Source organism: Agelaius phoeniceus, chromosome 9 (genome assembly GCF_051311805.1).
Source record: "Agelaius phoeniceus isolate bAgePho1 chromosome 9, bAgePho1.hap1, whole genome shotgun sequence".
In the NCBI taxonomy this organism is placed as follows: domain Eukaryota; kingdom Metazoa; phylum Chordata; class Aves; order Passeriformes; family Icteridae; genus Agelaius; species Agelaius phoeniceus.
In genome coordinates this window covers 9096147-9109055 of record NC_135273.1, presented here as the reverse complement: position 1 = coordinate 9109055, position 12909 = coordinate 9096147, and the positions used below count along the sequence as shown (strand labels likewise).

At 37.3% G+C, this 12909-nt stretch overlaps 1 protein-coding gene across 4 annotated transcripts in view; it reads left to right on the top strand.

Moving 5' to 3' along the window:
* The window catches only part of VTI1A (vesicle transport through interaction with t-SNAREs 1A), a 267012-nt gene that overhangs the window by 158003 nt on the left and 96100 nt on the right, over positions 1-12909 (top strand). For 2 of the 4 annotated variants that reach the window (XM_054637479.2, XM_054637478.2), the window contains one exon: positions 1678-1739. In XM_054637479.2, coding sequence (XP_054493454.1) covers positions 1678-1739 — 62 coding nt within the window. Of the gene's footprint in view, positions 1-1677; positions 1751-12909 lie in introns of all 4 variants that reach the window. The other 2 variants (XM_054637482.2, XM_054637481.2) reach the window with 1 other exon arrangement.

The following is a 12909-nucleotide window of genomic DNA, read 5'->3' as shown; positions in this document are numbered from 1 at the left end:
TGTCTAGATGAATCAGGAAAAAATGAGGGAATGGCCTCCCTGGAATATAATACTCATCTTTGTTCCATCATAGCACATAATTACAGAGATCTGAGAGTTAGTGCAAGCCTTCCCACTGAATATGATATTGCTAAGAGCAAGACTTGATTGGTGTTATCCAGTCCCAGCTTCTACTTGGTATTTTCTTAATAGCTTTTATAAGAATAAGGAGGAAATTTATGCAAAAAGGTTATGTGACACTGATTGTCACATCACCTACTGATTCCAGTAATAAGCATTAAATCTGGCAGCAAATATTTACAGTGTTGTGCTCCAGAATAGAGACTGGGTTTAATATTGCTGCTGTTCAAATATTCAAGATATAATAGTGGTTTGTTATGGTGAAGGTGATTTGTTATTGGAAGACTGCCACTCTCCTTGGCAGTGTTACTGTTTTGATGGATTTGAAACACAGGATGCATTTTGTCTACTACAACAAAGTTTTTTCAGTAAGAAGTCAATGACTCAGGTAATCCTTTCAATCTCATTTGATTATGAAGAAGTAAATATTCAGCTTTCACAAGGAGAAGAATTTTTTTATCTATATACACACAGCTGTGTTTTGGGGCATGTTAGAAATAGTGGTCTCTGTTTTTTCATAACTGAAATAGTCATATTCATTACATTATCTTTTTACAGTAGATTTTGATGTCTCACTGGTTCCAAGATGTCTAAAATGTCAAAAGATGTCTCTCTTCTAGCTGCCAGTGGCAGAAGAGGTGATAGGAAAGTAACTCCATTCTTCCTATTATCTTCTAATTTCTAGATTTCTTTTTGTGTGACACTGATAAAGAGAGGGGACATTTTGATCCCTTTTAAAAAGCAATAGAAATAAACATGAAGTTCATTTGCTTCATAAGTTTTCATCTACTCTATTTCATTTTTTTACCTATTTTGCAATATTTTGAGAGCTGTAGAACAAGACAGCTAATTAGGTATAGCTGTAAACTGTAGATTTCCTTTGTCCTAATAAACTACAAAAATGGTCATTTCAGTGAGTGAGAGTTCCTTACATGAAAAAACCCCACCATATCTACTGTACAGCTGTTCCTTCTGTACATGTGCATATACTATTCACAAAGCATTTGAGCACCCAGGCCACAGGTGGCTGCTATGAGGTCAGTACAAGTTTTATATTTTAAGGGGCAGTATAGACATATTTATTTTACACAGAATTGCTAAAGTGATATATTTGGTATTTCTGTTTCTTTCTTTAAACTAAAGTCTTTGAAAAACAGTGAAAGAAAGACATGTCTTTCTTTTCATAAAGCATCAGGAACATGGCTGTCTCTTCATCCCTTGATCCTTTCACTGGTGTACACAAACAATACACATACACGTGGGACTTATGGATTCCAATGTATAGAGCTTCTACCTGCAACCCTTTATTTGTAAAGCTTTTGCTCTTTATCCTGACTCACCTTTCTTGCCTCAATGACTTCCCTTGTCTGGGTTTCATATTTATGTAAGTGAAAACAAGACAAGATATTTTTAAATTTCAGAGCTTTGGTGGCTTTACAAGCTTGTTGTGTGCTAACCCTGAAGCTGACTGACTCAGATGACTGTAGAAACCCCTGTCCTTTGTGCAGACTGGGCTGCCTGTGCCTTTTACCTTTAATGGGACTCTTTTCTCCCCAGCTTAGAGAAGCAGATGCAAACCTGGGGAAGAGTTCCAGGATTTTGACGGGAATGTTGCGAAGGTAAGGCCAAGGTAGGGACATTTCTGCTCTTTCTTTTTTTCTTGTCTCCCTCCGTGCCTTTGTTTTCAATTTTACTTCAATCTCAGCATATTGCTGGTGTACCTGACTTTTTTTTTTCAACCAGGCTGCTGTGTAGAATGTCTTTGTATGATAGAAGTCTTTGTCATGCCTATGGAAAGAGTTTTCTGAACCTGAAGGATAGCCCTTGTGTAATGATTTCTCATCTTTGTTTCTTTGTATTTATTTGGAGGGTTTTGGATGTTCTAAAACATGGCGGGGGTTTGGATGTGTTCTAAAATTAAGATCTTTTGATGATGATTTTCTGTCTTTCCTATTCTTGAGTGATTTCTGTGTTTTGAGGGGTTTTTTTGCCTCAATGAGAAATGTTAAAATGAGAAAGTTGGTAAATGTTTTGGGACAGCATAAATTTATGGGCAGAGAAAAGGTTAAAATTATCAATTCTGCCTAAATAGATGGGGCAGACACATAGTCAACCCTTGTGGTTTTAGCATGTTTTTTTCCACGCTTTCAATGCTATGAAAATTGTCCCTGGGATCAAAATGAGGTGATATGAAAAGGAAAATGTCCTAAAACTCTGTGTAGGATTGAAGAGAGGGAGTTATCCACTGATTATTTCTCCCCTTAAATTTGCATTGGTGCATTCTCAGACAGATTTTTTTTGAATTAGTGGCACCTCTGGATATGTGTTCTTTACCCAGTGAAGCAGCACCTGAGCTTCTCTGTGATGTCTGTATTTCTGTACATATTCAGTTTCCTAAAGAAGAAAAGCATCCCTCTAATAAGCGGTGCTGGGTGCTAAGAAAGCACAGTTTTAAAGGAGTTTAGTGCATCCTCTGAAGAGTTCAGTCTGAAATTACCCTTGCCACAGGCTTTTTTGTTGTGTGTTTGCTTAATGCACTTTGCTTATTTAAAAAAAAAGGGAAAAAAGAGGAGAAAATTTTAGCAGAGTTGTTTATTTGTCACTTGGCTTAGGAAACGTGAAAACTGGAATTCTATAAGCTGTTCTTTAGAACAAGCTTTATTTCTCCATAAGTCTCCTCAGAAAAATACCTTTGTTAGTTCCTTGTATACCAAATTGACAAAGGTTAGAGTGACTGAACCTGATGCCTTCATTCCACAGATTTCTTACAATTCCAACTCCAAAATGAAACGTATAAAATTCTCTGATTAAGAGTAATATGTAAATGACACAAGCTAAATTCAAAATCCATGGAGGAAGGAAGTGGCAATTGAAAGGGATGGTTCAGTGGCTGTAGACAATCAAAATAAACTATAAAAAAATGAAGGAAAAGAAAAGACACCAACCAAACCCAAGTCTCCCCCGGAAGGGCTCTGCGACATGAGCTGTAACGAATATTCTGCATATGTCTCCATTTTGTCAAATCTCATTAAAGGGGTTTCTTGCTTTATGTCAATTGAGCTGTCCAAAAATCATTCATCATTTTAGTGCAAAAAAATTCATGCAGTTATTTAAATAATATCATATTAATGTTAAAGTTCAGCTGTCATTTAATAGTATGGCTTAATCAGACATAGCATTTAGGAAAAATAGTTTTTTCGGGCTTTACTTGGCTTTCAGGTTGGCAGATTCAAATAAGGATTTATGGGTTTCTAAACCAATGTATTCTTTCCATGTTTATGCTTGAGGTACCCCAGCCTTTTTTGAGCACCCTGTAGTCCGTTATTTTCAATAAAATAAAGTATCTCCTCATATTGTGTTTGAATACATTTGCAAGTAATTTGGAGAAGCTGAAACAAAAACATATGCTGTAACCTTTTACTTTGTTTTCTGTTTGGGAATCACAGTTAGGAGTCCTAGTTTATAAGTGTTCCATAAGCCAAATGAAAAATATGATCTTTCTGAGATAGACTTGGGCTCTTCTTTTCAGACAAAGGGATTATGTAGTTGAACACCATGATGGCATGTTTCTGTGTGTCAGAACAGCACCAGATTTCCTTGTTCTTCAACAAAAACGCTGAGCTGAGTCACCCATCTAGAAGAAATTCGGGTTAGAATTTAAGCTCAGGTTAGGTGAATGTGCCAAAAGCAATGCCAGCATAGAAGCAGCTTTCAGTAGACAATTCTCCTGATGTTGTTTAAAACCTTGTAATTGATAGACCTACAGTGAATTTAATTTGCTTGTGACTGTTGGGTAGAGTGGTCTAGCATTATCCCAATTTGTTTAGTTACAAGAATAATCATGAAATACAGAGTCCAAGAAATCAGCATGTATTAGATAAATACAACTGCAAGAAATATAATTAGCACAGATTGGCAGTTGTTTCCTAATTTCTACATACTTCAGTACACACCACACAATATTTTGCATAATTACTGGAACCAATAAAATAAAACACTGGAGGACCATCTCCACATCAATATTATACAGAAAAGGTAATGTTAAATTGAACATTGCTCAATGTAGTGGCTGTTCCCACAATATATATTTGCTGATATGCTTGAAGTCATATGCCATGCTAACAACTCTGTGCTTCAAATTAGTGCCTAACTCTTTCTAATTTTACTGTCTGGAAAGGTAAAGCAGCATCTCTTTTGAATCTGGCTGAATATATTAAGAGATCATGTATTTAGATAGCTAGAGGGCTAAATTACTGCCTTTGTATGACCTAAATTCCCTGGCCATGTGTTTGTGCATAAAATGTTTTGGAGATGGGGAATAAAAGCAGAGACAGGTTTTGTAGGTGGCCATGGCTCACTAAGGAAATCAGTGGCATAATAGGGACAGGTCTTCCTATCCCAGTTTGCTGCTCCAGCAGTAAGGTACCCAGCCTTATGTATTGGAATTTGTTGTCTCACAATATTTTGAGTATGTGGGTAAAAGTATTTTTGTCATAAGTGTTTTTAAGTATTCTCACATACAAATAACCTATACCTCCATGATATTTTTTTTCTGTAGAAACTACTTAGGTTCTACTAAGCTAATACATTCCTCTTATGGCATGGCATTACTAGGATCAGGGGGAATGGCTTAAAACTGAAAGAGAGTGTTTTTAAATTTGATATTAGGAAGAAATTCTTTATTGTGAGTGCGGTGATGGGACATGGGGGTTCAGAAAATTAACTTAGAGTAGGAATTAATTTTCAGATTTAGATGAAGTGTGCAGTTCTTGTCTGTGAGGCACTGGAATAGGTTGTCTCAGGTCTCTATCTCTTGGTCTGTACTCCAGTGTGAACTGGGAAGTGTGCAGTATGCTAGAAAGAAGTAGAAAAGAATGTGTTCTGGAATATCTTCAGGGTTTTGCCCATATCCTAAGCCAATAGCCTAGAAAAGCTTATAAGAAAAGAATTTGGAAGGTCTCCAAGCCACACACAGCCCAGTGGGAAACAAACAAACCTAAAAGTAACCAGATAAAAATTTCAGTAGATTTGAATCTTTTTTCAATTAGCAGATAAGTTCTGTGTACCCCCTTCGAATTGCGGGAAAATATTTTAGAAGAATGGCTGCTACACTCCAGAACAACTTTTTATCCTGTCTGGTTCACCAGGAAATTTTTGTGTTAAAAATACTCTTTCAATCTTCAGATTTCAGTGTTCTGAATTGTTGTCAACGATGTTTTGAGAAGCTTATGAACACATCTGCATTTATAAAAGAGACTTTTAAAATTTGATTCCCAACAGAACAGAGACACTACCTCTGTCTGATAGAAATGAGGCAGTAAGGGTTCAGTTCAGCTCTCAGGTAATAAGTTATGTGGCTTGCCAACAGCTGCATGACCAATATGATTGCAATCAGAAATGGAATGGGAGTTCTGGTGAAGCTTTTTCACTCTTTCCAGGAAAATTCTGGTAGTCCTGCTTCTTGCATCACTGCTAGTCAAAGTTTGTTCTACTTTTTTAGACCTTGCAGTTATTTTTCAACATTTCACAGAATTGTAGGACAATTTAGGTTGGAAGGGGCCCCTAGAGGGGCCCCTAGAGGTCATCCAACCTCCTGTTCAAAGCAAGTCTCATTAGAGTAGGTTGCTCAGACTCCAGTCACATTTCAAACACATGCAAGGCTGGAGATACCAATGTCTGTCTGAGCAATCTGTTCCAGTAGCAGCTGAGGTAAGCAAATCCTCCAGGTACCTCACTGAAATTTCCCAGTATCCAACTTGTGTCCATTGCCTCTGGTCCTAAGCAGAAGTGATTTTCAGAATTGGCCTTCAGAGTTTGGGCCTGGATTGCAGTTTTTCCTAGCAATTCTCATACAACTTCAGCAGTGGTGATGTTGTGGTCATTGGGCTGAGGGGACACACTCTGTGTAGGGCAGTTCTTGGAGCAGGGCATGGGGTGCTCTGCCTCCACCCACTGACCTGGGCTGTGGCCATTCAGCAGTGTATGCACAGGACTTCATTATTGCTTTCTCTGGCTCAAAGAGATGTGCAAAGTTAAGAATGTCTGTTCTGCCTCCTTGCTTGGCTACAAAGCCCACATTTCCATGTGTTAGGAACAGCAGCAGGGACAGTCATGTCCCTGTGGGGACACAAACCCAAACAAAGAGTGAGTGTTACCACTGCCTTTTCCCCTATTTCCCTACCAATCTCTGTTTCCATCCCCAAAAGTCCATGACAAAAAACTGATTTTCTTCTGAGCTAAAGCCTGTTTCAATCATACTTGGCCATGACTGTTGAGTCTCTGCAGTTTTCTGAAGGCAGGTCTTTGTATCACCAATCCAGAGTAGGGTTCAACATACAGCTACATTTGCTTTGTTTTCATGCTAATAGAGGAGTTCCTCTTTCCAGGATATTTGGTCTCAAGCCAAAAGAAGTTTGAGTAGGAATTGTTTCAGCAACTGTTTCGTCCATATATTTCTATTTTTACTTCAAGATGTATTTCTACACTGAAAAATTATTGAGATGGTAAATCTTCAAGCAAAATGTCTGCTCCATGTTGAATATTTACAGCTGCAGCTGTTTACTTCAGTAATTTAGACCTTGATTTGGGAGCATATTTAAGCATATGGTTAACTTAAACCAGAGGAGCAAGTCCCTTAACTTGAGGGAGACTGAATAAGGGGGGGAAATAGGTGGCAAAATGATTCTGGGTCATCTCTTGGGGCAAGGTTTTATTATGCTCCTTGCAAATCATGTCCTTAATATTTCTGTTGTTAACTGGAAGCAGTAAAATATGCATAGTGTGTTTTAGTGCTTGTTACTGTCAATATAATAACTTTTTTTATAATTTTCCTGACTTTTAAGCATTTAATATAGTTACTTGATTCTTATGTTATTGTACATTTGTGTTTTGTTATGCAGCTAACCTTTATCAATGATAAGGTGTTGAATCTTTTCAGAAGGAAACTGATAAGCTCTGTGGTGATGTTAATCACAATCTAGTCCTTGGATGAAGAACATACTGCTTATTATTCCAGATTAAACTTTGGCATTAATTAGTACCCAGTTGCTCCTCGCTTTGTCTCTGACTTTGAAAAGAAACCTTGTTTCTTTGTTGAAGTGATGGACAAAACATCTGGAAAACATAAATGTGTCGTCAGCAAAATTCCCAAGGGTGAGCATTCTTCATCATTAGGAGTCCAACCAAAAAAGCAGGAAATGTACCTCTAGGTCTGAACAGCAAATATTTTAAAATAGTATGGGACAATATGGGTTCCCTGTCCTTAGTTTAGGTATGATGTAATCTGATGCATGTAAGATGCATTTGTTTTTTTTAATAATCAATGGAAAACCATTTTCTAAACCTTACTCATCTTTCTTAGACAGTGTTGTTTCTGCTGTTTCCACAATACTTTTGAAAAATCTTGCCCTACTTTTATTCAATGTTAGAAATACTGTTCAGCTCATGCACCATGGAGGATGCAGAAGTCTTTTGAGCTGCTATTTAAACACCAGCCTAGAGTGTACATGGAGAGTTCCAGGCCACAGGCACTGAATGCCTTAAAAAGGGACCAATTTCAACATTGCAGGCATGTAGCTGGGATTAGTTTAATGCCACCGTAGCCTTTGCAAACCTTCATCTCTAACAACCTAAGTGATACAGAGTTAAGTTTTCTTCAAACCTGGAAGAAAAAAGGAACATCACGATTGATCTTCACATCTAGTAACTTAAATGCATGGGATAAAATAAGTCAGTGTTTTAATCTCCTTGTGCCCAGGCAGCTTTAGAAGGGGATGTCCCTCAGTCAGTGAGGTAAGAGCATTTATATGGTAGCATTGTTTTATTTTTCAGATTGTTGGAAAGCCTTATCCACATGTCAGGCTGCCTACAGTATGTCCATTATGAGCAGGGTTCTCAGCATTCTTCAGACCACATTTCTAATTCTCTTTTTCCATTCCTTTTTGAAGTGTACAATGGTCTTTGTTCTGTCCCCTCCATTCTCTCTTTTCTATCATCTGGAATTGCTATCTCATTTGCTCCCCTTCTGTCTACTCATGTCCAGCTGAACAGCTGGAAAGAACATTAACACACAGTTGTGTTTCTGTAGGAAAGCAGGATCCCAATGGATAATTATCCTGGCTAGTCCTAGACTGCATATACCAACAATGTAAAGCATCATGATAGGTTAAGTATTGTGTAACCCTTCGTGGTTGTTTTCTGCACTGGGAATGTTGACGACCATTAAGCAGCTAGAGCCTAAAAATGTTCACAGTGTCATGAGTGAAACAAAAGGCATTTCACAGCCAGCATTGTCCTCTCTGAACCACAGCAGGTATCCCACAACATGCTTCCTTGAGAAGCCATGTCTTACATCTGCATAAGCAGTGCAGGGCTTTCCTGCAGTAGTAGCAAGTTGGTTCCAGTAGGATGAGTTCTCTCTGATGTGATGTTCAGGAATGGTGAAGGTAGTGAATGTGTTTTGGATATGGTATGGTTGTTTATGTGAAGGAGAGAAACTGTTAGCAAAAGCTGGCATTGGGAATTGCTGAAATAATTGGAGACAACTTTTCAGAAATCAATTAAGTTAAACTCTTTAAGGCCAGTAGTTGATTAGGGGTCACGCTCTTGACACTACTCACACTATAACTGTGAAAGAACAATATAGGTTGAATTTTGCACATTCATTTATTTCAGTGTTTAAGCCATAAATTCCTGAATGTAACATTTTCTGAACACAAGGTATGCATGATATCTTGCCACTGGGTCACTTCCTTTTAATCCATATATTTATATTTATAGGAAATAGAACCACCTTGGAAATCATTTCAGAAAAGTTCATCCCTTTGTGTTAAGGCAGGATTGACTGACCCTGTTTTAATCCTAGCATATATTTGTTTGGCCTGTTCACTGATCAACATTCCCTGTCTCTTCAGTCAGATATTTCCAAATTTTCCTTAATGTTTAGCCCAAATCCTTTTTCCTGGGTAGACAGAGTTATTTTATGTGCTGGTGCATGTGAGGCGATTTCTGGTGACTTGTGCTGTGGAAAGAAATTTCTGCTCAACTTTTCAAGAATTAGAGAATATAAATAAGAGTGTATGGAATTAAATTACAGTTTCTAGTTTTCATCAAGCCAAGCCTTTTGATGGGATACAGGAATGTAAAAATAGAAGAGTTGGATTTTGTTCTAATAGGCAAATCCTGGAAGCTCAGCCTTTTCAAACAGTAGTTTCATGTGTACATGTCCTGGAGCTTTGCAAATAGAGACAGCAAAATTAAATCATTCTCATAAAGTTGCATATCTGGACTAAAACTAGACTGTATTCATTCTATGCTGACTGAAAGCAGCATTTGCAAGACAAAATTACAAAAGACTGAGATTTAACTTTTTTGGTAGCACTTACCAAACACTTAAAGAAAAAGACAGTAACTGTGTCAAACAAACATGATTTTAACTCATTTCTCCCACCCTTGCCCATAGACACACCAGTATTTTGGACAGAGATAGTGTTTAAAAATAAATGGAGGAATGCAAATTGATTTACCTCATCTTCTGTCAGGTAAAAAAGCTCCTTTGTGCCTTCTGAGTATTATTTCTGGGCCCTTGGCACTTTTCTTGCCACACTTGATTGAAATTGTTGACTTTTAATAAAAGCAAAGTTAATTTGGCTTTCCAGCATGATTCTGATTGCACACTAAGAGCTTTATCTTTAAGAAAACAATGAAGTGATCAAACTAGTATAAAACTGCTGTGATATCAGGATCTTGTCCTAATTAGCTAATCTTTTAGACTAGATCATTCTCAGTCTGGTTTTTAGTAGTAGGTCGGACTTCTGGCTAATAAGAGATCAAGTGACCAACAACCGGGAAAAGGAAAACTCAGCTGAGTACAATTTGTGTTCAAGTCAGTCAGTGATGCTCTACCTCAAAACACAGGACCTGAACCTGCAAGTCACAGTTGTGTGAGTGGTTTGCTCATCTGCAGCCCTAATGTTGGACCAGGAACTCTTTAATTTTGAGCAAACCTTGGTTGGGGTAGGGAGGGTGGTGTTTTGTAGTTGCCGTTGCTGTTATTATTGTAGTTTTACAAAGAAGGCCATAAATTATGACTTTGGGGTATCACTCAGTTTGTTACAGATAAATTAGTGCTGCTGTGGGACAATACCAAAACTGAGGAAGAATTTATATCCCTGTTAGCTTATAATATGGTGTATTGGACTGTTAAAACTCTGCAGAAGAAATGTTCACACATCACTAACCTGCTGGGCAGCTCTCAGAAGAATAAAAAAGTCATCAATGAGAAAGTGTGGCCATACAGTGAGAGATTGTTTAGTCAACTTGGTGATAGGAAGGATGAAAATTTCCTAATTCTGACTGGCTCTTTAACTAATATGGAAGATCCAACCCAAGCCATTCTATGGTTCTCTGACTTGAATCTAATCAAGAAGGCAAAGAAAAGTCAGTGTGGAAATTGAGAAAAATGAGAAAGGCAGCGAAAAACTATTTTTCTATAAATACTGTTATTTATGTTTTCTGCAACATTTGTGAAGCTCTAAAATAATTTGTGCAGGATCTCAGTGTGTAGCATTTATTACCCTAGAGCTCTTGTTTAGCTAGGAATTTGCTATATTAACCAAAGTGTAACCCAGAAGGTTTTTGTAACATCTGTGAGTTAGAGCAAAGTGTTCATATTTTCTTTTACTTATTTTGTAGATTTACTGATAGTTTACAATTGCAACACTAATTTTTCTTCTTGAAGAAAAAATTGAATCTTAAAATTATTTTTGCACCAACTCCCCACCTTCCTCCTGATAAAAATGCTTGTGCAAGTGAAAAAAAACCCCACTGTTGTTTCTCTGACATGCTTATCATGGCCGCAAATAATGCATTTAAATAGGGAATTGTTTGAGAAACATGATTCTGAGTGTGTCCAATCCTGCCTGGATGTTGGGAAGCATATGGTCTACTTAATCCATGCCAAGAAACTTCCTTGCTACTTTCTGTCACCGCTGTATTTTTCAGATGCAGTTTTCAGCATGAATGGCACACACGTGTTGATTGTGAAGGTAGCATTCTTTCAGTACTGCCTTAAGCTAATTACTCTTAGTGGCAGTGGAGCTTTGTAGCTCGTTTGTGAACAGCTATTTATGCTACTACACCAGTACAAAGCAATGTTTCACATTACCAGTTTACCAGACTATTACACCATTGTGTTTTAATCCACTGTAGGTGGATGGAGAATATGAGCCATCTGTTTTATTTAATGATATAATCAGTAAACAATATATGCACTTTACACATTTGGTCATTAAAGATGCCCATATTGTTGGACCCTGTATTTACATTGTAAATTGGTGTATTCACACATCAGCTTGTTCTGGTGTCAAAGGCTTGCTGTGTTCATAAGCTGGTACAAAGCAAGCTCAGTAACTGCTCAAACCCAGTGCAGGTGGTCGAGCTAGTTGCCACACAGATCAAAAGTCAAACAACTGTGAATCTTCCTTTGAAAAGGCATTTAGAGAGACAAGGCCGGTCTTATCTTCACAAACAAGAAAGAGTTATAGATATACATCATGAAGTTATGAGAACAAAAGGGGGTTTTATAATCACTCTGCGTCAGAAAATCCAGTACTGCAGACTTTTGTGAAGACATCTTTGAAATATAAAGAACATCTTATTTTCCTGGACAAAATTTAAAGGACTGAGTCTGAATTATTAAATATGAGATGGTTCAGTCATTTCAAAACTTTGGAGACAAGAAGTTGCTTTCTCTTACAGTTGATTTTAATTTAATTTTATTTTCAGCAATGCTTAAGCAGAATGAAACAGACAGTAATTGTAAAGCCCAATCTTATTCAAGGGACAGAGGTGAATGGGTGTATTTGTGCTAGAAACAAAGGAAATCGATCGATATTTCAGTTTCCCCAAAGTATCCCTCATAAGCGCCAAAAAATAATCACCAAAATACATTAAAAATTAATTTACAAGTAAAATCTTGCTTGCTGGCACATTTGTAAGGAGGCAAAAGATCACACAGCCCCATATTAAAACAGTAATGTTCATTTTAGTGTTTCACTTAACAACTTGTGCTTAAGATGCCCAGAATTTGAAATCATTACTGGAGGACTCAGTCTCACTTCTCATTGTGTTTTATGAGGAAATAGAATTGGATTTATCACCATGTGAAGGCCTGGCTGGCATTGATGGTAGACAGGGAGGGGAAAGGGCTTGTGGAATTTGTATGGCTGAGAGTGAGTTGGCAGGTCCTCATGGCTGGAAGAGTCTTGAGCTTCACACCATGGCTTGGTTTCTGTTCATTTTGATTTCTGTCCTACATATTGCAGATGGAATCAGAGGCACTAGGGGTATACCCACTAACAAAGTCTGTGTGCTGAAATGTGTTCACTTTTCATTTACTCCTAAAGGCATGAGGAAATAGCTTTCAAAGTCTTTAAATCTATTTCAAAGGCAAGCTAATTATATTATTGGGGGTTTTCTTAATCTTGAGGTATGAAGAAAGAAGACTTTTTTACTAGGACTTTTTTGTATTGGCATGAATTTTAGAGATAAAGTATTTTCAAGTGCATGAGCAAAGAGAAGAAAATATCTCATTTTATGAGCTGTTATATATATTTCAAAATATACACTATTTTCATAGTTAAAATATTTAAAATACTACAAAAGACTCAGCTATAAGTCTTCCTTTTATAGTCTTTTCATAGGTATTTCATGTAAGTTGAATATTAAGCATTGGCATGCTTCCATAGGCTTCATGATGTATTGCCTTTTGATTTTGAGATACTGTGTAAC